At 32.8% G+C, this 27,375-nt stretch overlaps 1 protein-coding gene across 2 annotated transcripts in view; it reads left to right on the top strand.

Moving 5' to 3' along the window:
* Positions 1-27,375, top strand: part of Clint1 (clathrin interactor 1) — a 62,171-nt gene that overhangs the window by 32,241 nt on the left and 2,555 nt on the right. For both annotated transcript variants that reach the window (XM_076856390.2, XM_076856391.2), the window contains exons 2-10: positions 1,644-1,748; positions 2,301-2,397; positions 5,160-5,268; positions 6,186-6,350; positions 9,198-9,375; positions 12,827-13,073; positions 15,476-15,545; positions 22,776-22,850; positions 26,050-26,342. In XM_076856390.2, coding sequence (XP_076712505.1) covers positions 1,644-1,748; positions 2,301-2,397; positions 5,160-5,268; positions 6,186-6,350; positions 9,198-9,375; positions 12,827-13,073; positions 15,476-15,545; positions 22,776-22,850; positions 26,050-26,342 — 1,339 coding nt within the window. The remainder of the gene's footprint in view (positions 1-1,643; positions 1,749-2,300; positions 2,398-5,159; positions 5,269-6,185; positions 6,351-9,197; positions 9,376-12,826; positions 13,074-15,475; positions 15,546-22,775; positions 22,851-26,049; positions 26,343-27,375) is intronic.

The raw sequence follows: 27,375 nt of genomic DNA on the forward strand, positions 1-27,375 counted from the left end.
TCTTCTGCATTTGTACATAAAATTACCTTCAATGTAATCATTATTGGATTTTTATGAAAATTCATTAAGAGGTTTAAATTTTGGAGGGACTGTAGAGATTATGGATTTATTTAGTCTCAAGGAAGTAATTTGCATTTATTTTATCAAATTAGTTGATATTTTAGAAGGATGTTTTCTCCAGCATTCAAAATAAAATACCAGGATTGCACTTTTCTTCCTTAATAGAACAGTGTTCTGAATGTTAATCTAGAAGCTAAAGTTATTCAATGATTTGACAAGTCATTTGACCCAAACCTGTATGTTAGTTTCTTTCCTAAAGTTAAAGAAATTGAAAGGATTAAAATAAATTTGAAGAGATTCTGAGTGCCAGTTTCAACCAAGCCTTCCTTATTTAAAAAACAGTACTTTTTGATGACTGAAAAATCAGATAGCAAAACGGGGGTATAATGTAAGTAATAGCTACCAAATTCTGCTATTTTAAAAAATTGTTTCTAAGATTTAATTTTAAATGGAAGATTTGAATTACCATATTCACAGTATCTGTTATATAATGATTGCTCAGTAATAATTGGAGCTTTAGATGGCAAATTAATACTACTATTATATGTCACATTTTCATAGTATTTCTTTATTCCTTCTCAGAATGTCTTTGAATTCTTACATTCATATAAGGATGACAAATTGCATTTTAACAACCAAACATTTTGCCATCACATGTCTTAAGTTTTCAAATGTATTTTTCTCAGAGTTAATTCTTTATTAAAGTATTGTTTAATTTTTAAAATTCTAGTGGTTATTATGTTCAGTTATGGTAACTAACATTTTTTGAGCATTTCCTATATGTCAGTCACTGTGCTAAACATTATTTAATATGCTGCCCTTTAAGGTGTTGTTTTTATTTGTTCCCATTTTACATTTGAAGAATTTGAGATTACGATAATTTATTTTGCTAGAGGTCACAAAGTGTGATTGGTATCAGAGTTTTCTGATTCTTAGGGTCCATGTTATTGACTATTGCAGAAATCTTAAGGGAAAGTTAAATATCATAAATATACCTGATGGAATATTAGGTAGCCAATAAAAGTAGGGATAACTACTATATGATGATGGAAAATATATATAATAGATGAAAAAAGCCTGGAATTACAAGTAAATGTTCAAAGTACTCCTAAATAACTTTGATTATCTTTGATTCATCATTCTTTTTTGAAAATATGATGTAGTGTTCAGCTGCAGTGTAATTTTGCTTAATCTACAGAATTTTTTGTAATCAGGAAACCTAAACCTGCATGTAAACCAAGTCTGATCAAGAAACTGACAACTTAGTTTCATAATAGACTCTAGCATGTTCAGTTTTCTTTTTAATTTAACCAAGTCCATTTTTTTATGGAATTTAGGCCAGCTCTAATGCAGTCTCTCATCTGTATTCTTGAAGGATAGTAGAATAGTAAAATCTTCTTAAAGATAGCTTAAATGTGTTATATAGTGTCCTTGGGGTAGTTTGTGCACAAAAGATGTTTTCTTTCCCACCCTGTAGAGGTAGCTCATTAGGACACCCAGTAGTGTCATTATTAAGTTTTCATGTGTTTCTCAGTTTTGATGCTAATCTTTGTGCGTATGTGCGTGCATTTTTTTCTCTGCAGCACCAATGTGGTTATGAATTATTCAGAGATTGAGTCTAAAGTTCGAGAAGCAACGAATGATGATCCTTGGGGACCTTCTGGGCAACTCATGGGAGAGATTGCCAAGTAAGTGATAATTTGACTCAGCAATGCAGAAAGAATCAAAGCATCTTTACATAAAAATGTGAAATTTTCTTACAGTTTTAAACCAGCTGCCAAATATAAATTTTGCATAATTATTCAGATAATGATGTACAAAGTTTTATACAGAGTCTATTCCCTTTAAAAATTAGCTCAGAAAAAAAAAACCCACAATTTTTCTTTCTCGGTGAAGTTTCAAGACTTACTGTAGCTTACCATGTAAATTTTGAAGTATGAGTACAAAATACTTGGAAGTAAAGTTCTAAAGAATTTTTTGTGATGAATATCGGGGCCACTGTGTCAGTGAATAAAGAACTTGCAAAGTATGATATTAATTAGTGGTGCCTACAAATATTATAGGTATTGTTCAAAATATAGGAAGAACATTTTCAAGGAATATATCATCCACATTTTTTGAATTAAGCTTATTCTTTTTTAAGCTCTTTGGGAGAAATATAACAATTTAGAGCAAGCCTGCCATCTACTGTCAAAATTAACATATTGCAAATTCTTGAGAAAAATCATTGTTTTTTTCAGGGCTACCTTTATGTATGAGCAGTTTCCAGAACTTATGAATATGCTTTGGTCTCGAATGTTAAAAGACAACAAAAAGAATTGGAGAAGAGTTTATAAGGTATGAACATAAGCCTATTTTATAATCTAACATCTTGAAAACAAATGCTTAGAATTTAAAGCACACATACAGAAGTGATTTGGAAGCACATTAAATCCTTTAATAGAATAGTCGAAAACACATAAAGGAAGCATATTTGTTATTTGTGTTCTATTTATCAGTCATTGTAAAGAACAATTGTTAATGTAAAATGTTTAAAACTAATTCAGCTTTTAAATGTTAAATATTTAAGAAGATTTTTCCTATAAAAAATGTTTGCACTTATCAAAATAATTCATCTCTAATAATACATGTTTAGTCTATGAGCAGTTAAGATGAAATCAAGTCTTATGTAGTTTGTCATCGCTGTATAAAAATTTGCCTAATTTATAATAATAGGATTCTAACAGTATTCAGCACCCAAAAAATATTAGTTCAGAAAATAATTGGATTTTTAATCCTAAATACACAGACTTGATTTTTTGTGGGGCAGGGGGTACAGGGAATTGAACCCAGCAGTGCTTAACCACTTAGCCACATTCCCAACCCTTTTTAAATGTTTAGACAGGGTCTCACTAAATTGCCAAGGGCCCATAAGTTGTTGAGGCTAGCTTTGGCAATCCTCTTGCCTCAGCCTCCTGAGTCACTGGCATTATATAGATTCAAATTCTAATATTTTTAAAATTTTGAACATATATGCACTCTTTATCAGATTCCTTTCTTGATAACATGTAATGCATAATTCTAAAACTAGGTGTCATTTGTTCTTACAACACTACCATATTTTTTTTTTTACTACTCAAAATACATAACAAAATGACATAACATTCATATTTGAACCTTTGAAAGTTCTGATTTTCAGGATTAAAAATCTCTTTTAGTTATCTGTTTCTTTTTTATTGTTGTGTTTTTTCCTACATTTTTTATTGGTGTATTAAAATTGATGGGATTTGTTGTTATGTGTTCACACAATATAAAACATAATTTGACCAGTATCACTCCCCAGAACTTCCTCCCTCCCTCTGCACTTTCCACCCCTTGTCCCTTTTCTCTTCCCTTTCCTCTGTTGATCTCCCTTTGATTTTTTTTTAGGAGATCCTCTGGCTTTTTTATATAAGAGAAAATATGACCCTTAGTCTTCTGATTTTGACTTATTTCACTTAACATGATGGTCTCTAGTTTCATTCATTTTCCTGCAAATGGTATTAATTTCATTTTTCTTTCTAGTTGAATAAAACTCTATTGTGTATATATCCCACACTTTCTTTATTCATCCATCTTTTGATGGATATCTAGGCTTATTCCATAGTTCGGCTATTGTGAATTGTGCTGCTATAAACATGGGTATGCATATATCACTGTAGTTATGAGGACTTTAATTCTTTAAGGTAAATACCGAGGAGCAGTATATCTGGATCAATGCCTAGTCTTTTGAGGAATCTCCATACTGATTTCCTTCGTTATTATACTAATTTACTGTTCCACTAACAGTGTAAAAATGTTAGAAATGTTTATTTTCTCCACATTCTCTCCGGCATTTATTATTATGTGTATTCTTTTTTTTTTTTTTTGGTACTGGGAATTGAACCCAGGACACTAGGGCACTTAACCACTGAACCACATCCCTAGCCCTTTTTTTATATTTTATTTAGAGACACCATTTTGCTGAGTTGCTTAGTCCCTCACTAAATTGCTGAGTCTAACTTTGAACTCGAGGTCCTCCTGCCTTAGTCTCCCAAGTTGCTAGGATTACAGGCTGTGCCACCACACCCAGCTTATTATATGTATTCTTGATGATTGCCATTCTGACTAGTGTGAGAATAAATCTCAATGTAATTTTGATTTGCATTTTCCTAATCGCTAATGATATTATAGTTTTTTTTCTTATGTTTATTTCTGGAAACATTCACTGTCTTTACTTCTGCTTGTATTTATGATGAAATAGTGAAATTTCTGTAAATTAAGTAAATATGCTTTCAGAAATTGAAGTTGTGGTTGGTGCTTGTTTTTGTTTTTGTTTTTTTAATCTTGGGTAAATTATTTTAAAATAAATAAATAAATCACTGATAGGAAGAGGTTTTGTGTTCCTTAATTTCAACAACCTAACCATTTTTTCATGTAACAGTGAAGTTCGTTCCAACAAGATTATGTTTAAAATGTACAGTTCAGTGCAGTTTTTGGTGTATTTACAAAGTTGTTCAAGAGTCACTACTGTGTTATTTCAGAATAATTACACTACCCTATATTCATTGGTAGCCATTCTTGCATTTTAGCAAAACCTTCTGAAAACTTAAGTTTTTTCTTTCGTTAGTTGGCATTAACTTTTTGGTGCAAATGCTACATCAATAACCTCTAAAAGTCAAATTTTACCTTGGAAAAATACTATAGGTTTATATAAATGCCAGATAATTTTGATAGTTCTATTAATTCACAGTTCCATAATACCTACAGAAGAAGTAAAAACTGAGCCCTCTTTTTAAAGCCTCATTGTTCATTTGTATCATGCAGTGTTGTTAAACATCAGAATTATTGATTCTTTTTTTTAAAAAAAAATTTTGGCATATAGGACTTATTGGATAATTTATATTTATTGTACTCTATATCAGAGGAACTTCAAATTGATAATATGTGCTAGAGTATGTATTTAAAATCTAATACAGAGTAAAGAAACCCTCCTCATCACCACCATGATATTTATTTGCTAATGTTGAAAATTTTTTTAACCATTTACCAAAGCTTTACCAGAATTTCGTTAAATCATTTGGTGCTTTATATTTTTACAGTCCTTGCTGCTTCTAGCTTACCTCATAAGAAATGGATCAGAGCGTGTTGTTACAAGTGCCAGAGAACACATTTATGATTTGCGATCCCTGGAAAATTACCACTTTGTAGGTGAGCAATAGAAAAACCTTATAAGCAAATTAAAACAGTAGTTGGAGTTGTCAGTCACCTGAACCAGCTTAGAAGCTTCTCTGCTCTAATTAGAATGTGACTGTTGCTGGTTGTGTGACGAGTGCAGAATCCAAGACGTGGGGCCCTAGAGTATTAATTAGTGAAGACAAGAACTTGCAGAAAAGACTGGCTAATAACAACAGAACCAACACAACATGAGTGTTCGGGTTTATATTAAAATATGCACTGGAGACTGGTCCCCTGTGGTGTCCATAAAGGAATAGCTTTAATCATATGGGAAGAAAAGGTTAGAGCTCCAAAACACACACATCTGTTTGAAGCTGGGTTTTCCCCCCTCCCACCAAATAATATTTACTGTGCAAAGGCAGCAAGGCCAGAGTGTGTTTTGAATGTGAAAGAGGCTAGAGAATGAAGCACACTTCATTTTGTAGCATGCCCTAGTACTTTAAAAAATTCAGTTTTTCAGCTATACTAAGTCCTCATAATTAGTGTTCCCAAACTTGTATTGGGAAACCAAGACATTTGGGGTGCTTTTCAGTCATTAAAATATTCAGGTGGTTCTTGTTTTGATTTGTTCTGTTAAAATATAATAGAAAACATTTATGGATATATTCATTTCATGTGGTCATCTTCACTAACCCTAATTTTTAGTAGGTCTTTAATTGACCTTACACAGTACTATTATCTGTGATCTGTAAAGCAGAATTGCATTTTAGAATTTAGGATTTGCTAAAAAGGAAATGACACAGTGTAATACCCAATCTACCTCTTGTTTTTTATTTTTCAAAATATTGAAGTTAGTTTCTTATTTTGTAGATTTACTATTTTTTTTGTCTTAGAGTTTGGTGTGTATTAAATGAATTCATTCGCTTCTTTTCTTTCTTACCATTCTGAAGATGAGCATGGCAAGGATCAAGGTATAAATATTCGCCAGAAGGTGAAGGAATTGGTTGAATTTGCCCAGGATGACGACAGGCTTCGTGAAGAGAGAAAGAAAGCAAAGAAGAACAAAGACAAATATGTTGGGGTTTCCTCAGACAGTGTTGGAGGATTCAGATACAGTGAGTATTAAAGATAGGATGGCATCTAAGCATCAGTTTAGTTTCTCAGATGTATTTTAAGAATCATTGAAATACTAAATACCAAAATGCTATTTTTTTCTAGGAAGATACAGATTACTAAATACACATGATACTCATTTTGGCTGCAATCACATGGATCGTGGAAATCTTCTTGTCTTGTTTTTATTACAGGTTCAAGAATGTGATTTTAACTAATTAGCTAACGGCAAACTTTGTATTAATGTATAGAAAATAAAACAGATGTATACACTTCTTCAGGAAAGTGGTTTCTCTCATATTGTAGAGCATAAAAATACCAAATTCGATCAAGAGATTCATTGTTTTATTTCAAAACTGGTTTAGCTCACATTTTTGTCCACAAACACATATGCGTCCTTCAAGTCAATCCAGCTTCAGTTTCTGTTCCCTTAGTGAAGCAATATATAACTTGAGAAAAAGATTACTGGCTATACTATCACTTTTTCATCTGGATCTGTTGCTTTGTTCGTTGTTTCTAACACACTTAGGAGCAACTAAAATATTTAATGCTTGTTTTTGATGTAGTAGTTTAAAAATAGGATGCTTGGTTCTTGAAGCATACACAAAATTAAGAATTTTCTTTCACAGCATGTTCATTTGAATTCACCCTGTTTTCTGTGAACTTTGACAGTTTATGCACTATGGATCTTCACAGTTGCTTTTGGGGACACTCTAGTTCCCACTACCTAAAATCGAGTTCATTTTTATTTGGATTATATTGAGGTTTATTACTTTGGGATTACCCATAGAATATTATTTCTATGTTCCTTTTATTACTCTCAAAGAAAAAGTGCTGCTCTCTCAGCTTATTTCTATCAGAAAAATTCCCCTTAAGTGACAAAGCACCACATAAAAATTATTTTATGAATTTGACAAGAATATTTTTCTACAGTATATGTTTTGGATTTGTTTCTGGAGGAGAGTAAAAAACTTTTTGTATTACTTGCTCAAGTATTTTTTCTTTAGCTTTTTCACTGTAACTAAAGAAATTTAATATATTTTGAACAAAAATTGCTATATGCAACTCATTTACTCATTCTACTTGCATCCCCCTTTTTTGGACTATTACAATGTGCACTTATATCAGATAAATTTAGAAAATTGAGAGTTTTTAGACTCAGTCACAGCAAACTGATTGCAGCATCTGTATTGACAGAAGAGTTAAACAACTTTCACATTCTTTGCTAAATTATTATTGTTTTTCAGACTTAACTAACGAAAAACAAATGTTGGAAACAATGGTCTGTTAGCAATCTTTTTGATTATTTTAACTTTTTTGTGTGTTTTATCATCCTTACTTTAGATAGTGTCTTACCAAAACCTATTATGTTAAGCACTAATTTAGTATGATCTTCACCAATAGTAATCATTTTGGTTTTCATTTTTCTTGTATATTTGTTTTTTTTCAAAGTCTAGTTCATCACATTGCTACTGAAATGTGCACATACATTATTAGAAAATTACTTCTGAAAACCTTTCCTGGTTGAAGTTTTGTTATCATATTTTCTTAAGTTGGTGACCACTTCTACGTTTGTTATACACACCCAGAAATAGATTTTTAAATTTTTTTGATGATTCAACCCAGGGCCTTGTACACACTAGGCAAGTACTCTACCATTGTGCTGTATCCCCAGGCCCAAGTACATTGTTTTTTCTACAGAAAATTTTAGCCTTGAAGTTTTAGCCCACAATTCAGCAAATTGGATTTGTATAGTCTCCAGAGGGCATGTATGCCATAAAAACTGGTTTAACAAATGTTGGGAACAATGGTCTGTTAGCTACTTTTTTGATTTTTTTTTTTTTTTTTTTAATTATTAAACTTGATTGCTTTCTCTACTCCCACTCTTGCTTCCTAAATTCAGTTTGGACATGGAAATGGAAAGATTCCATTTTGTGTCTTCATTGGGTTCTAAAGAGTAAGGAATAATACAAATCTTAACATTTTGAATCTTTTGTTCACTACCATCATCTTCTCTTCATTCCCTGATTCACACAGAAGTTCTATTCGCGTCACCAGTTCGAGAATATATTTCCACTTGGTCTTTGACTGTATAATATCATCATACTATATGACTCTAGTGTGTACAGTTTTTAGTAGCTGGAATATTCTTTTTACAGTAATTATAAAATACTTTGCCATGCTTTAAAATCCATTGTTTTTCTAGTTTGATGCCAGCATATTGGAACATGTAGCATTCATGGTGGAGTTCCTTTAGATTGACTGATTTGATTTGATTGATATTTGAAATGACTGTCTCTGTGTTGCCCAAGCTGGCCTTGAACTCATTGTCTTAAGCAGTCCTGCTTCAGCCTCCCCTCCCATATAGCTGGGACTACAGGCACATTATCAGCATGCCTGCCTTACTTTCTGTTTTTTTAAGACACTGTTGATGTCTAATACTTTTCTAAAAATTTTTAAATTGAAAATAGGAATGAAACACAATTATTAAGTAATATTTGAAAAACAAAAAAGATTTCTATTTTTCTTTTGCTTGTAGAACTTGTGTTGATTTTTTTTTGTGTTTTCTACTACTACTTTCAACAGCCTTTAGGAACTTCCTGAATGCTGCACATTAAGGTTGTGAAAGTTTTCATAAACAAAAGCTTTTGAATCTGCATTTCTGCTACTTAATGATTGGCATTACATGCTGCGCCTTGCTATAATTGTGTTGATTCAGCACTGTCAGAGGTTTCTGTTTTCCTTTGAAAATGATTTTATTATGAGGAAAAGCTTCAGAAATAAGAAGTGTAGACACCTTTTGAATTTAATGTCCTTAGAGTTGTTTCTTTTTTTAATGTGATATATAGGCGAAAGATATGATCCTGAACCCAAATCAAAATGGGATGAGGAGTGGGATAAAAACAAGAGTGCTTTTCCATTCAGTGATAAATTAGGTGAACTGAGTGATAAAATTGGAAGCACAATTGATGACACCATCAGCAAGTTCCGGAGGAAAGATAGAGAAGACTCTCCAGAAAGATGCAGGTATTAACCTTTTGTCTCCAGGTCTCTTAAAAAGGGTGCTAAATTTATGCCGCTAGATTTTTGTTTGTGATATTGACATTATTTTAAGTTCAGCTTTTTAAAAAATTAGACATTTAGAGAAATCTTAGGTTCTTAGAAAATTTGTGTATAAAGTACAGAGGGTTCCCATATGTCCCCTCTTTACTTCCCCACCGATTTTCCTGCTTAACATTTTACTTTACTATGGTACATTTGTTAACAATAAACCTATATTGATATGTTTTAACTAAAGTCTATAGCTTACTTTGAAGTTCACCATGTTGTGCAGTCCTATTGAGTTTTGACAGATGCATAATACTCACAAAGCACCATATAGAATAGTTTCACTACCCTAAAAGTGCCCTGTGCAAAAATGTGGAATGGTTTGTGAATTTACTAGTCATCCTTGCATAAAGGCTGTACTAGTTTTCTTACAACATTGCAGTTTTAGTGTATGTGCTACTGAAGCAAGCAGCATTCATTTGTTTTAAAGATGCTAGGCCAAACATTATTGCTGTTAGTATTGATATTCCTTTTGTTTTGTCTGTGCCCATTTGTTTCTAAAGTTGATTATCTGTCCTCTATATTTTTATTCAGACTACTTGGTCTTCCCTTGGACTTTCTTGCCCCCAGTAAAAACATTTACAGATTATTTTGCATTTTGACATCAAATGATCCAGGGATCTAAGATACTGTTGAGGAATAATGAAGTCCATGTAGTAAGTTTAAAATAAAGGTAAAGGATTTGAAATTTAACTTTTCCCATTACATTTTATCCAGTATGTACCAAAAAGCAAATCCAAGTGAAGTTTGAACCAAAACTTTTCTAATGTAGACTTATATTTTATAAACTTTATTTTCTGTGGTGGGGCATTTGTATTTAGTTTTACATAGAACATACTGGAGCTTTGAAACATTATGTTTTTATTCTTACCTACCAGTATAGGTGTGAGCTAGTTTTTCTTCCAAATTAAAAGGCATTGTGTATAGTGTTTAAGTTGCAAGGCAGATTTTAGAAGACCTGTATTATGTATGCCTTACAATATCTCTATTAAATTAGGTGGAGTAAGGACTTTATTTTTTTAGAAGTAAAACCAAGGCCCATTTAGATTGTGTGGACCCACCTAAAATTATACAACAATGGAACTGAGCCTTCAAGTGCATTCTCGTAACTAATTACTGTCTTTCTTTTTCCTACCCAAATATCTTAATGGTTCAGATTTAGGGGTTCATTAAGACGTAAAAAACAAAAATGTAATCTACTTTTGAAATAGGTTCTGAAATTTGTTTAGTGTATTTTCAGTATGTTTCCATATTTATTTAAATCAATGAAATATCTCTATTTATGTAAGTGCCAGGGATTGAACTCAGGGGCACTCGACCTGACCTCTGAGCCACATGGTAGGTAAGCCCTCTATTGCTGAGCTACACCCCCAGTCCTACATTCTAATATTGTTAACTTTTTTTCCTTTACCCTTCAAGCTTCAGTGTCTATGTTCCTTCTTTGTTTCCCTTCTCTGCCCACTCAGATTTTCCCTTATTGTAGTTTTCCCCATGTGTTCCCTCTAAGAAAGAATCTACTAGATTTTCTAAGTCTTTTATATAGAATGTTCAGTTGCTAGAGATAAGCAAATATGATATATCACACTAACAGGCACGTCAAAGACTTTTCATCTTGTACTCTGAGAGAGCAGTAGAGTTTTAGACAAAAATTGCATGTTATCTCAGATTTTACCAGAATTTCAGACTTTAGTTCATTATTAGTCAGGGATTCTTGAACTTGATCACATGTGAAGCTTTCATTTCGTTGTGTGCCAGTCAGATTTATATTCTCAATTTATAAAGAAATTATCCTGCACTGACAAAACTGAATATCAAAAAGGTAAGAAATACAGTTCTACTTATAGGCCTGATTGCCGGAAGCTTTGGGTCATTTTTTGTTGGTGAGAGATTAGTAAGAGCTCTTGGCCACTTACCAGAATTATAGGTTTTCTTTAAAAATGTTTTCATCTTAGGCTGGGGTTGTAGCTCAGTGGTAAAGCACTTGCTTAGCATGGGTGAGGCCCTGTGTTTAATCTCAGCACCACATAAAAATAAATAAAATAAAAGGTTAAATTCTTAAAAAAAAAAAAAAAAAGAAAGAAAAAGAATCTTTTTAAAAAAATGTTTTCATCCTTTTTCTGTTTGAAAGCCATTCCTTTCTAATCCTTTATTTGTACAAGTTCTAAATTCATTCAAATAGAAGTTGCTTTAGATTAGTTTAAGCTAAATTGCATCAGTAACATCATGTTTTTTTTTTTTAAAGAGAGAGAGAATTTTAATATTTATTTTTTAGTTTTCAGCAGACACAACATCTGTTTGTATGTGGTGCTGAGGATTGAACCTGGGCCGCACACATGCCAGGCGAGCGCGTTACCGCTTGAGCCACATCCCCAGCCCAGCAGTCATAGTTTAAAGGTGGATTTTAAGCATTTCGTTCCAGGATATTTATAAATTAAACCACCTACTCTAAAATTAATATAAATAGTGGAACATTTTCCTGGTTCTTTCTCTTTTGCCCCTCTGTCTCTTTTTGTCTTTCTCTGTTTGTACCCAGGGGGAAAAAAATAAATAAACCAGTGCCTTATAACTGGACAACAGACTAGTACTGACATTTTCATTCCCAACATATAAAAATCCAGGTTTTCCTCTGTTTTTTTTTTTACGTTGTTAAAAATAGAATATTTTTAATGTGAGCAAAATGAAATCATTTCAGAAACATTTTCAATATAGGTAAGTTTCTTTGAAGCAGTTTACATAATGTAAAAGTTTAAACTCCAAATATAGTAAAATACAGTACAGCTGTAAAGTGCATTACCTCATATTTTTCTGCATTTGCAGATAGCATTTAATCACTTGAATTGAAATAGGGTAATATTTTTAAAGTATCCTTTGAAATCGTAAAATTTTACTATGTTATATGCTTTGGTATATGAGAGTTGGTGACTGAATTATGTTATAAAAATGGAACTAGCTATGTTCACAAGTACATTTCAGAAAAAGATCAAGTGCACATGTTTTAAATACTAGAATATTACCAATTGATTCTGATAATCCTACTATTTAGTCTTTTAATTAAGCTTTAAATATATAATAAACAAAAACCTGAGTTATTTTAGGTATTTTTTTATTTGTACACATTTTTGTAAAGACTTTTTCATAGCAATGTTTTAGACTTACCTAGGGAATTCTGCAAATTCCCACTTCCCCTCCCCAGTACATACATATCATTATTCAGGAAGCTTAGATAACATTCTGTTGATCCCTGTCAAATAGTCAAAGTATAGGATTTTGGAGTTATTGTGTTTGAAATTCTCTAACTCAAGTCACTAAGGATTCCATTTAAAAATAATCCCAAGTCTTATTATTTTGCTTCATTTTTAATATCTTTTAGTGACAGCGATGAGGAAAAGAAAGCAAGAAGAGGCAGATCTCCCAAAGGTGAATTCAAAGATGAAGAGGAAACTGTGACGACAAAGCATATCCATATCACACAGGCCACAGAGACCACCACAACTAGACACAAGCGCACAGCAAATCCTTCCAAAACCATTGATCTTGGAGCAGCAGCACATTACACAGGAGACAAAGCAAGTCCAGATCAGAATGCTTCAACCCATCCACCTCAGTCTTCAGCTAAGGTGGGAATGGCAGGAGCTTACACATTACACATGGTTTATTCTAATAAACTACTTTTACAATTTCGACATTAGTAGGCTTGGGCATTTCTAGGTAATCATATTAATTATAGATCATCTGGCATGTATTACTCAGAGTCATTAATAATAAGAAATTCTTTGGGGAAAGAAACCTGTCCAGTTGTAGAATGATTATGTACTTCATGTGAAAGTAGAAATGACACTCTTGATTCATTTGGGGAAGGTTGTAAATCAGAATATATAGTGTATTTGTTTTCATCTATTATCACCACTGGTTACCAAGCCTTGAACTAAAACATGGCAGAATTAAGAAGTGACAAAAGATGGATGAATAAGAAGATGAATACATAGGAGAAAGTCTCATTTAGCCTTGAGATGGTAACTATAAAGGGAAGCTTATTTACCTCACTGCCATCAGTGCTGTAAGAAGCATTGTTTCTTGTACCTTCTTTTTTTTTTTTTTTTTTTTTTTAAATATTTTATTTATCGGCGGACACAACATCTTTGTTTGTATGTGGTGCTAAGGATCGAACCCAGGCCGCACGCATTGGGCCAGGCGAGCGCGCTACCACTTGAGCCACATCCCCAGCCCTCTTGTACCTTCTTTTGTTTTTATTCACCACGAAAATAAAATCCACCTACTGGATAGCTGGCCACAAGGTAGTCTTTCATACAAAAATCAGCCAAAGTGGAAGATTTGCCCTGGACAATTAAATTATTGTTTTTGTCACTCTTCCCCTGTTACAGTTTTTCCATTTGTGTCTTCGAACTAGATGTAACTAAAAGCTGAGGAAAACATTTTTCTAATGTGTTCTGCAAATTGTAGGTGACTCAAAAAAAACAAACAAACAAAAAGCTAGGCATGTGTAATGGCAAGAACAAGAACTCTGACAGTTTTTGCCAGGTATCTTCTGAACTGATGTATAATTTTCACCCATGTGTTTTTTTTTTTTTTTAACTTTTGATTAAAAACCTCAAAATTATAAGTTAACTTTGGTTGTAGTTAAAGAGGAAATGGCTCTGTTATTTTTTTATGATCTTAGATTTCCCCTTCTGTAGATAAATTATTGTTGTTAACTATATAGAATCTGTAGGTGTTTATCATAGTTAAAACCCAAATACATGATGACTGTCATGGAAAACCCATCTAAGGTTGCATGAGGAAAATCATTATTTAACAGAAAATCAAGATTTTTTCTTGAGTTTGCTTTTTGTTTTTTTTAACTTAGATCTACTTACCATTTTAAAATGTTCCTTTGATTTTTACTTTGACTGTTGCTCTAGACTCTGGTGTAAAGTAGCCGCTTTAGTGGACCGCAGCCTGAATCTAATGTCTGGTTTTGGGTCTATTAAATACCAGTTTGTAGTATAGCCTGAATTTTTTTTTTTTTTTTTTTTTTTTTGGCTCAGTACTGAGGATTGAACCCAGAACCTCATGCTTGCTTCTCTGTCCCCTGAACTACATCTCCAACCCTTGCCATGAATATTTTATGTTTGTAGTATAAACTTTTGGTTTTTTTTTTTTTTAACAATTAAAAAAATACAGAAAGCTGAAGTTCTTGAAGTTATTTCAATTTGGATCTCTTATATAAGTTTGAACACTATTTTGAACCATAGTATAGTAATTTTAATCCTTAAAGCTCAAATTAATATGACTAGAAATTTGCAGTGTTTCCCTATTTTCTCACAATTCACTTCTAATTTAACATGTACAGAATCATGTATGTATTGAATATAAGGAACATAGATATCAGGGCACTTGGCACTATGAAGAAGACAAGAATAGTACTAGAAGTCCAGCTTTTATATTTTTATTTCAAGAACTAAATGTGAAAGAGTAAAATGGAAAGGTATATCACATAATTTAAAATTACACTAACTTGTGTGATATATAATCAGTTTTTAGAAGTTCTTAGAATTTTAGCACTGGATAAGAATTTGCTCTTTCACCAGGTGGACATTGATTCTTAGAATTAGCTAAAGAAGCTTTATAAGACTTTATAGGCTAGCATTCCTCTAGGGACTAAAAGTATATTGTGATGGGACTTGAACATTTTTTTTTCTTCTTTCTTTGTGATTCTGAACTGAATACAATCTGAAATATGTTTATTTCCAGATTGCAATGCAATTAGAAAAGAAATGAGTGTAGATGTCAGGGACTTCCACAGGGCTGGAAGTAAAATTCCTTAAAGCTTACTGCCTCCATAAGGACTCAAGTCAATACTCTTTTTTTCAGAAAGTCAAATCTGCCTTTACTTAGTTAAGGATGGTTTTTTACAGGTGTTTGTGTTTAAAATTGTAATTAGAAATTGGTAGAAGTGGTTTTAGGGGAAAAGGAAGTAGAAATTTGTTTTCTGAGCACATAATCCTGTGTGTGTTTTCAGATTTCAGTGCCTAGCAGCAAGTCATCTGGTGACCTTGTTGATCTCTTCGATGGCACCAGCCAGTCAACAGGTAAGCTTCCACACAAGCTTTTTCTTTTTAGTAACCTTGGTTTTTTAAAAATGCTATATAAAAGATGGATTGAAAAATAAAATTTTTAATCAAATTTATTTTCCTTGTGCATTAATTGGGGATACTTGTTTAATTGGATAAATAAGAGATATGGTATTTAAATATTTGGTAACTCTCTCCCCCTGCTTTTTTCTTTAGCACCTATGGCCTTTACTCTTCTTTAGAACTATCATGTTGGTGTTTATCTTTTTGTATATGCATTTATTTCTCAAAGTTTGCTCTTAAAAGAAATATACTCAGTTTTATACCTTTTTCTAGTCCTTAGACATAAGTAGAACCTCTTTGTGGTAATTAGTAAATGTGAGTAAAATAGTATCCTCAAATCACTGTAATACTTGTATTTTAATGGCTCTATACACTTGATTCAATGCTTTCTCCCTAAATAATAGTAAATGGTATTTTGAGATTTGGTATCCTTTTTGCAGTTTTCCAAGATAAAGATTTTAGAGGCTTTATAGTTCCCATTATTAATCTTTTAAGATTAACTTGGAGGAAAAAAATATATTAAGTCTGCTACTTTGATTTTTGTTTATTTAAAATGAAAAAAGAAATTACTGACTAACAGCTTGGATATGCTTGGAGTTTAGATTAAGTCTTTTTATTCATTTATTCAGTAGATATTTATTGAACGAGACACCAGTCTGGGCACTTATGAAAGGGAGTTCTTATCCTCTTGGAAAGGTCAAGTGAAGGAAGTGATCATTAATCAAGGAGACACAGATAGTTGCCTCATTGTAAACAGACTGAGTGCTTTGGAGGAAAGGGCATTGTGTGAATGTGTGTTTAACTGCCTGCCAAATGTTTTAAGAGTACTGTGGCAAAACAGTTTACCAAAATTTCCTTATAGATGGGATTCATGACTTCTTCAGTTTGATTTCCATTATATGCTACATTTTATTTAATTCCTGATAAATTGTTTCCAGGAAAATTGATAATATTATGTTATTGCTTTTGATGCTTATGGAATTTTAATAAACTATTGGGTTACAAGTCAAAACAGCTTAAGAAATAAAATTTCTTTTTAAAAAAAGTCTTTCCAAGCCTATTTAAAGTTCATTTTACATTAAAGTGTAGACCAACAAGATTGGAATATATCTAATGTCCATAAACTAAATCTTTCATTCCCAGTTGTGTGTAATGACTTTTCAAAGCCAAATTGTTTAAAAACTTTTGCATTGGTTTTAAATTTATGATGGAAATTGTTTTTCATTAATGCATTGGTACACGTAATTAAGTTTCCTGTTATTTTCTCCTTCCTGCTTGCTGTCATAAAACTTGAACTAGTATGAACTTAAAGGATTTGTGGTTCACCCTGGTTTCTGAGATCCTTCAGTTCCTTTCCACTTTTTTTCTGTAACTGTTTCTAAAATTGTTCTTTAACCTTTATTAGACTGTAATCCAAGATTACAAACAACCGCATTACTTATTTTAGCAGTTTGTGATGTTTTTACATGTTCAAGATTTGAATTGTTTATTAACTGATAGTTGGCATGTAGTTATATAATATAGAAATAGTGTCACAGAATATCATTTATTTTTAATTTTCTGGCATGCAATAATAAAGAGCCCCTTTCATGCATCTATGGTAAGTTTTAATGGGGCAGTCAGAGAAGAATTAACTAGGACGGTCCAGTGAGTAGATGTAACTTTTTTTCTCCATGGTACCAAGATGTCTTTGAACAGAGAGAATTTTTAAATATCAGTATGCTTCTTTTGCTTGGCAAGAAACCTTTGAGTGGTTTTTCTCCTCTGATGCAAACAGTAGATTAACTAATTAAATAGAAGTAGCAATTATTAGTCAGTCGTACAGTAATTGAGACTAAGTTTAAATGAAATCCATGGAAGGTTTCTTGCCTTATAAGTTTAATTTACTTTAATATCTCTAAAATGCAACTATATGTGAATTGACATCAGAGTATTTTTTAAAGTTATCTTCTATTTGAAACACTACGTGTAACTAGTTTTTGCAGATCCCCTTCATTCAGTACATAAATTTAGTGACCTCATTTCTATTTATATACCTTAATAGTATATTTTAAATTGAATTCTGCAGTAAAAGGAAATTGGATATTAAATCTTTAGCACCTACATGAGAAGGTTTAAGAAATCTACCATATTAACATTGCTGTTTGGTATGTCATTTGGGTGTCATTTACCAGATGTGCCCATATTTATAATAGTACCATCATGCAAGTAATATGGGCACAAACTGTAAAGCTAAGCAGATATGGCATCTGTACCACTCATCAGATAAATATCTCCTTTGAGAAAATGCTCAGATTTTTTTTCTTTTCTTTTTTAATGTGTTATTTCATCCTTATTGTTGGTATCTTCAAAACTATATCTGGTAAAAATTATTGTAGAATATCTTACTAAATTTAAAAGAACATATGTGAACCCTAACCATCAAGATTTACTGAGATGATCTTGATAAATGTTTCATTGTAGTGATGTTTGTTCTTTTAAAATCTGTACTTAAATGATGTTTTGGTGGGTCTTAAATATAGTTCATTTCTAAACATTTTAAGAAATGAATAATGAAGTAACTAGAAATTAAGCCAATTAGAAATAGAAGGCCAAAATCATTCCGTGTCTTTTTTAGTATAAATCCAAATTGTGTTCTTTGTCCCTTTGTAATTAAGGAATTTAAGTCTTGGTTAACATACTGCTGCTACGTAAGAGAGTTCTCATAACATAAATGAGGTTGAAGAGATAATACACCATAATTGGTACAGCTAGAAGAACATACCTTGCAATAGGTTTTGAATTTTTTTAATTAAAAAATTTTAAAGAATTAAAATACATTAATCCATATTTTTGTTACATTTGGACCATTTGCTTTGAATTCAGTAGTCACTTCACACCCGCCATTCCCGCACACACTGAGGATTGAACCAGGACACTTTACCACTGAGCTATATCCCCAGCTCTTCTTCTTTTGAGACAGGGTCTCATGAAGTTGCCCTGACTGGCCTCAAACTTGGGATCCTCCTGCCTCAGCCTCCTGAGTAGATGGGATTATAGGTGTGTGCCACCTCACCTGGCTCCATAATCACTATTACGTGACTTTGAATCATGTTGCTACATCCTCAGTACCCAAATTATATTAGAATTTGGGTGGGGGTCATATGTGTAGTTTAAAGCCAAGTTTAATTTTAAAAAATCATTTTTTTTTTACATTCTTTTCAGTGATTATTCAAGGTAATACATGCCCACTTTAAAAACGTAGAAAACAAGAGCTTCATTCTAATTTAGATTCATAAACTATTTACTTTAGTGAGCTTTCTTTTTAAAATACAATTTCTGTATTTTAGTCAAAACCTCTTGTAAGCATTTATTGTGTGACAGGTCTTTACAGCCTTCTGGATAATGTTTGTTTTTATTTTTTGTAAAGTGTTTCTGACCCAAGCTCTCATGACCATTTCCTTATGATGATGCATTCTTTTATAGAACTTTTCATTGCTTTGTATCTTAAATCATATGTTCAATTCCTTATTTTCTGGACATTAGGTTTTTTTGTTTCCAAATTTTTCACTGTTATGAACAAAGTGACATTCTAGCACTTCTTAAAACTTTCCATTTTGGTAAGAAGAAAATAATATTTCATATTATTTTGCATTTATTTGATAACTGAATTTATGAGCAAAGTAACATTTCCATTTTGGTAAGAAGAAAATAATATTTCATATTATTTTGCATTTATCTGATAACTGAATTTAAACACTTTTTGTATATTTATATACTAATTGTGACTTGCCTATTCATGTCCTTTGTTCCTTTTTTCTGTTGGAGGTATTTATCCTTAGTGATTTTTTTAAAAGTTCTTGTGGATTATGTATAATTTATCATTTATGTGATTTTTTTGCATTTCACTGTTTATTTTAGTTTTGTATAAGAATTCTTCATGCAAAAGTTTTTTTTTAATGTAATCCAGATTAAATTCTTTGTTAGAGAAAATTTCCATTTCTAGTTGCTGCTCTGTCTAGCCATATTTTTCTTCTTCACAGTATTGCTTTGGAAAATACATGTTCCCAGCTGGTGATTGTAAATAACCTCCTTGCTGCCCTGAAAAGGCAGATGGAAATGGTTCATTTATAATGACAGCTCTCATGTGGGAATCTTGAAGGATGGCTCCTGTGAAAATTAGCAGTCTTCCACATGCAGCAGTTTTGGTAGAATCTTTGATGTACATTTCCTTAGATAGATGTTATTGGGGAAAATGCTTGGTCATAAAAGTTTTCTGTTGAATTTAAAACACTAGTATGAGTATCATACGTTTCTCCTAGGAGAGAAACTTTTCCTAAATAGAGTTTTAATTTTTGAGACAATTTTCAAAGATCACCTTATATAAAGTACTAATTGAAGCATAACATGGTATTTGAAAAGATTGGAGAAATAAAAGTCAAATCTCTGTCAAAGAAAAGTGGCTTCTTTTTGTAAAATAGCTATGTGCATGTTTTCATTATTTACTCCCAATATTCTTAAATTAATAATGTTGAAATCAAATTCCCTGTAGTATGGGTGAGGGGGAATTATATTTACTGTAAATAAGTTATGAATAAAAAAAATTATTTCCATGTAGTTGGAAGAGGGTGGAGCAGCAGAATAAACAAAATGTAGATAGATATTTATCTGAACTATTAAATCCAGAAAGTAAAATAAATAAATCTTACCCAGTTTTTAAGTTGTGATCAGTGATATTCTGTTCTTTTATCTGCAACATGAATTTTCTTTATAGCTTACACTAGTTAAGATTTGAAAACCCCTACTTGTTTGATAGAATAAATTACTAGTTTTTTTCACTGCCTTTCTGGATGAAGCAAATTAAAATAATCTCCAATTTTCAAGTCCCTTAATGTTACAGTAATTGATTAACTACCATCTTGTTACCCAACAGTGTACTTTGATCAGTGTTTTTAACATGAAGGAACATTACAGAAAACAAACATGAATATTAAGCAGCAACTGTTTGCAACATTCATTTCCCTGTTAGTTCTTATTAATATCGTACTTGTTTATTGGTTTTTAACGTCTAGCTCACTGGTCTTTTGTACTCATCACATTTTATCATGATGTATGTACCTTTAAGGAAAAGAAAACTAAATCCCTCTGATATTATCTTTTAGATTCTTTAAACTGTAGGCATGAGCTGTAGTGTTAGTTGGAGTGTGGAACCTATGGTTCACTGGTGAGTGAGAATGTATACGTGAGCAAGTGCACTTGTAATGTGGATGAGGAATGAGGAATTAGTTATGCCTGCTGATGGTTGACTACAGTAAATGTGCACTAAAAAGAAATATATATACATCTATCAGAAACTGATTTGTTCCTTTTATTACTGCTGGCCATTTATTAAGAAAGGGAGATGGTTCTAGTTTAATTAACCCAGTTGAGTGTAGCAGATGGGGCAGAATGTCTTGCAGCGATAAGACAATTCAGAAATGGCACCAGATGTTGAAAACTGTCCCTGGTGGTGTTTGAGTGCAGCCCAGATGTTCCAGTCCCACCTGGCTAGTTTCTAAGCACTGCAGGCTAAGCAGCTGTGATGTAACCTATATAATGTTCACATAACACTAAAAGCACCATAATTGAACTGCTGCACTAGACTTCTAAGGTTGTGACTCTTTGGGAGGTGAAATCTTTAAGGACAGACAAAAGTAAGGACAGCTACTTAGGGCTTTAGATTTTTGACTATTTTCTTGATAATTGAATTGGAGAAAATGAAATATTAAAACTTGAAATATTGCTCTAATTGTAGATAAAAGGAAATACTTTTATCCATGTAGTGTTTATAAATAAAACTTGGATAAAAATGTGATGTGTACAGATAGATTGATTTGCAGACATGATTGGGATCTTGTCACTCTAAAAATACTAATTTAAGGGGCTGGGGATATAGCTCAGTTGGTAGAGTGCTTGCCTCACATGTACAAAACCCTGGGCTCAATCCCCAGCACTACCAAAATTAAGAATAAACAAACAAACAAAAATACCGATTTAGAAGTAGTAGCAAAAAACGGTTATTTTTTCCATACGTTAAAAAAATACAAGTATTTACACTTGGGCCCTAAGCAACTAAGCAAGACTCTGTCTCAAAATAAAAAGAGAACAGGGTGGGGATGTGGCTTACTGGTTGAGTTCCCTTGGGTTCAATCTAGTACCCCCCCCAAAAAAAGTATTTACTCTTTTATGGAGTAAACAATGGGGAAAAATAGTCTACTAAGATTATTACATTGGTTTTTCTCCCTGTATCTGTTTAAGTTAATTTTTTTAAACAAATCAACTTAGAGCTTTTCCCCTTTTAATGTAAAAAGTTTTTGAACATACGGAAAATTTCACTGTTTTCTTACTCTGATTCTTTTGTTTATTAAATGCTACTTGTTCTGTACCATTTGAAAGAAAGTTGCAAACACCATAACATTTTGCCCCTAAAATACTTCACTTTATTTCTCCTTGCAAGGACATTCTTCTTTATAATAATAATATGATTATACCTATAGCATTAAAACAACAGTGCTGTTTGATATACAGACTTTATTTTAATTTCCCCAGTGTCTCAAATCTGTCTTCAGATCACCTTTTTTTTTTTTTAAAGAGAGAGAGAGAGAGAATTTTAATATTTATTTTTTAGTTATCGGCAGGCACAACATCTTTGTTTGTATGTGGTGCTGAGGATCGAACCCTGGCCGCACGCATGCCAGGCAAGCACGCTACCGCTTGAGCCACATCCTCAGCCCCTTCAGATCACCTTTTAAAAACTCTCCAAGTCCATTCAGGTGTTGTGCATTTCACTTCCATGTGTGGATATCTTATTCCCTAATAATAATAATCTTACTCAGTTTTAAGCATCCCAGGGAAGATTTTAACAGAGAACATAGTTGAGTGCATAAACCACTTGTCCTCATAATGCTTATGAAATGTGGGTGAGGGATACCTTAACCACAAGGTAATGTGTGCTGTCTTACCACATTACTGGCCTGAGGCCTGAGAGTGCTAGTTTAGAGGAAACCTGATGTGAGGAAAGCCTAGGGCAGCCAGTAGCTTCTGGCCTGGGGCTTGGGGCCTTTACCATTGTATTATTGTTGTGTGGTGCTGAGGAAGCTTTCGGGAATTGCACACAGTGTTCTCTGATTCTACCAGTTTAACTTTTTCCTTACTCTTAACCTCTAGGAGGATCAGCTGATTTATTCGGGGGATTTGCTGATTTTGGCTCAGCTGCTGCATCAGGCAATTTTCCCTCCCAAGGTACGAGATGGTTTGATTGGCCAGACATCCGGGTGGGTAAAAAGGTTATCAATACAAAGCTCTCTTCCCTACGGTCAGCTTTTATTGTTGTTTTTATCCTTATCATATTTAAAATTCATAATTCCCAAATAACCAATTCACAAGGTAATTTATTAGGCCATTGTCTTTAATGTTCCGAAAGAGTTCATTTGGCTGGATACTAAGGTATACATTTAAAAAAATGCCCATATGCATATGTAAGTTTTTTAGTTGGGGGGGTGGGGGGCAAATAAGTATAAATAATCTGTTTTTAACATAAATAATATGATATATATTTAGTTTATGTAATTTTTCAGGTATGAAATATACCAACTTTCTGAAATGGACTAGTCAGGCAACTTTCTGAAACTGTTAGCCAGCAATACAGCAGGTGGAGGCAAGAAGGTCACAAGTTTGAGGACAGCTCAGGCAACTTAGTGAGACCCTGTCTCAAAATTAAAAATTGGAAAAAGGGCTCGGGATGTAACTCAGTAGTAGAGCACCCCTATGTTCCATCCCCACTACTGCAAAAAATTAATAATAGTATAACTAGGAATAATGTTACTTGTCACAGTTCTTTAAAGGATAAAGTAATGTCTATATAAATATATAGAATAGAGACTCAGCTCATTATTAACTGTTTTTTTTCCTGTAGGTTGTGAAGGGTTGTTTTATAAAACTGGACAGTCTACAAGAAAATATTTAATAATTTACCTATGAAAATTTTAAACATGAGGTGAGACAGGAAGGAAAAATGTAACTGAGTTAGTTTTACTATGTATTACAGGTAAATTAGTCTTGCTGTTAAGCTGTGTTAAAATTTATATTTAGTAATGTCTGATTTAGGTTCCTAAGGAGGTAGGAAGAAAAATGCATAGCTTTTAATGTGGTTTGGGGTTATTTTTATAGCCTACTTTTGTAAATTCCAAGTACTGCCCAGGAACCAGAATTATTGAGTAATTAACTGCTTTATTTTGGAAGTGTGATTGCGCCTTCTAAAGTTTGATACCTTACTTTAGGCAAATCAAAGCAGAAGATAAACATTGCCCTAATTTTACAGACTCCCTTTGTAATTCTCAAAAGTTTTTATGTATATAAATTTGCCTACTATGCAAATAATTTGAATATATTAATGTTGCCTAAGTGATGCATCTCTTCATCTGTATGCATTTGATTAATATAACTTGATCACCATTGTGCAGGAGGCTGAAACTGTTGCAACAATGATTAATCATTTCTGAACAGTATATGCCCCACTAGAAATCACTTCCTCTCATGATTAATCATCTCAAATACTGAGTTTTCAGATGGGGCAACATATTTTGCCCCAGTTTTTATTTATATACTGCTTTATTATAGATCAAGCAAATAGAAAATCAGCATAAAGTTCACATTTATCCAGCAGCTTAACTTAAATGAGCTCAAATTGTTTAATATATATAGAACTAATTGTAAAACTCTAAATGTCTTCGGTTTTGTAAAGATCAAAGACAAGCTTTAGTAGAACCCTGAACTAATGAATATTAGCCCAGTTCTTGTATTAAATTGTTGATAGAGCTTGGAGTTTTTAAGTGATTGTTTTCTCTTTTGAGGGTGCTTACATTTTAATATGGTAATAGAAGAATATAATTTTAAAGACTTTGTGTTATTGTTCTCTTTTGATATTTAGCATAATGAGACATAGTATTGCAGTGGTTGGTTACCTTATAAGCTAGACAAAATGTATCTCAAAGTTGTAAATGAACGTAGACTGCAAGGAGATGGTGTTAATTAACTTGGAATACATACCATTCACTTTAAGATGACAGTTTTTATGTAGCTTATTCTTTCCTTCTGCTTTTTCAACTTCATTACTAATATTTATCCATTTTGTTCTTTTCTTGGAAAAATTCATTTACTTAGATTCAGGATTGCCTAGTTTAAAACAATTTTTTAAAAAGTATCACCTGCCTTTATAATAATTGTATTCCAGATAGTTAATATTACACATGCAGACTTCACAGAAGCATGACTTACACTTTCATATGGCATGCCCAAAGAAGAGAGAGTGCAGTGCCTTGGCCCTCACCGGGACTTGGACAGTAAATTCAGAGTCACAACAACAATCTTAGGTGTCACTTAGTGTATGTTAAATTATTTAATATTTACAATATAGATTTAAAAGGGAAAGCACAGATAGGTAAGTAATTTGCTAGAGGTCACATAGCTAGTAAGGTATAAAATCTGTGCTTTCAACCACTACAGTCTTAGCAGTTAACCTGTCAATTTTTTATTGTATTCAACTTCAGATTCATAATTATACTTTGAAATATAGTGGTAGCATTTTGTTTCTGTTTTAATGTTAGCATGAGTTTCCCTTTCGCCCTTTATATTTAAATACATTGGACATTTTCATCTGAAGCCAAGAAATGTACTAGCAGCTATATCATGACTATGGCCCTTGTGGTATTAATATAAGCATAGTCAAATGAGAATTTCTTAACACTAGCCTTTAAGTTTTTTCCCTTCATACTGTTGTTTTTTCCTGAATTTTTTTTTTTTAGTTGTAGTTGGACATAATATCTTTTTATTTTTTTGTGGTGCTGAGGATCGAACCCAGTGCCTCACACGTGCAAAGTGGGTGCTCTAACCACTGAGCTACGATGGCCCAGCCTTCCCTCCATACTTTTTAAAGAAATTTAATCTTATGAATTTGAGGTTTAAAACATGACAAATAAAAGATTTCTCCTTGAACCTTTCCAAACAGTAAGTGAAGTAAGTTGAGTTCTCTGATTTTACAGAGTGTCTCCTCACTTGAACATTTTGTAGCTGTCAGCAAAAAATTTAACCAGTTTAGAATTTTCTCTTGCTTTTTCAAGTCCCAGACTGGATCTTATCTGTTCAGCTGGAAATAGATTTGATACGCAAACTTGGTTGAAAGGAAGTTTTTATGGTAATTTCCTGTGTCACCTTCAGACCTGCAGGACTTTATATGTGAAGTTTAATTTTTTTTCTTTGCCACCTTGTTAACACTCGTGTAATATTCATGAGAAAGAATAACGTCCAGATGGAGACAGTACCTGCAGATGTTAATCAGGATGGACTCCGATCAGTTCTAATTAGTTTCAGTTCATAGATGTTATATAAGTTTGTTCAGTGCATTTCAGAGAGTTTCTTACCCTTGTGGTTCTTTTTGTCTTAGTAACTGCAACAAGTGGGAATGGAGACTTTGGTGACTGGAGTGCCTTCAACCAAGCCCCATCAGGGCCTGTTCCTTCCAGTGGCGAACTCTTCGGCAGTACCTCTCAGCCAGCAGTGGAACTTGTCAGTGGCTCACAACCAGCTTTAGGCCCACCTCCAGCTGCCTCAAATTCTTCAGATCTGTTTGATCTTATGGGCTCATCCCAAGCAACCATGACATCTTCCCAGAGTATGAATTTCTCTTTGATGAGCACTAATGCTGTAGGACTTGGTTTGCCCATGTCGAGGTCACAGGTAAGTTGTCTGCTTCCCTGGGAAATTATGATTTCTAATCTTCGAGATACTCTAATTATAGGATAGTGTGAGAAAAAATAAGCCGTGTGTGTGGGTGTGTTTGTGTGTGTGGGGGGGGCTTTACACATTGCATTTACTTTATACTCTTTTGCCTAGTATAGTCATTCAGGTTGGAGAAAGCAAGACCTTCTCACTCATAGTCCCTGTAAAACCAAACATGGTGTCTTCCCCAGAGGAAGAAAATTCAGAATATTAATTGAATTGTAAAAATTGGTATTTAGTTGTGTTTAAAATTTGTTTTTAAGAAAAATACATTATGTTGCTTCACCCATGACAAACATTCTCTTGTTAAATTTCTGGTTATGTTCTGGAAGTATCATTGTTTTAAACAATCGTTGCTAACGTAGAAAGTCGTGTTCTCGAATGGTAAAAGTTTTTCCCTATTCTGAGCCTGCTCTCCATTTTATAAATGTTATAAGGCTCCTCCTTTGGTTTTTGTTATTAAAAGGGGAGCTTAATTCACTTTATGTAGTTAAATCTAAATTACTTATTATCAACTTAGAATTTATACAAATGCAGGGTTGTAAAAAAAGTTTTTCAGTTTTACCAGGAACTTACTATTTTTGACTCAAGGTATTGAGAATATCTGTTTATAATACTAATTACTCATTGTAATACGTGAGAATTTCCTCTTTTGGGTGTTAGGATGAAAGAAAAGAAGAAAGAAGCAGAAGGGTAACTGCTGCATATATCAGAAATCAGCCTTAACACGTGTTTTAAGCATAAAGCCAGTCTGCTTTATTTGCAGTGGTAATAATAACTATGTTATATGTCTTTATGTTGGTCCATTTTTTAATTATTCTTCCTGTTCCTAGACCTTTCCTTTTTTTCCTATTCTGTTCATAATTATCCTTTGTAACTACCTGGCATCTCTGCTTCTTTCTCCTGAATTTCTCCTTGCTCCTAAATTGGTCCATGTGTACATCAAATTCCACTAGTTATGCACTTCAGTTAGTAGAAATATGCACAGAGC

This window comes from Callospermophilus lateralis, chromosome 5, assembly GCF_048772815.1.
Source record: "Callospermophilus lateralis isolate mCalLat2 chromosome 5, mCalLat2.hap1, whole genome shotgun sequence".
NCBI lineage: Eukaryota > Metazoa > Chordata > Mammalia > Rodentia > Sciuridae > Callospermophilus > Callospermophilus lateralis.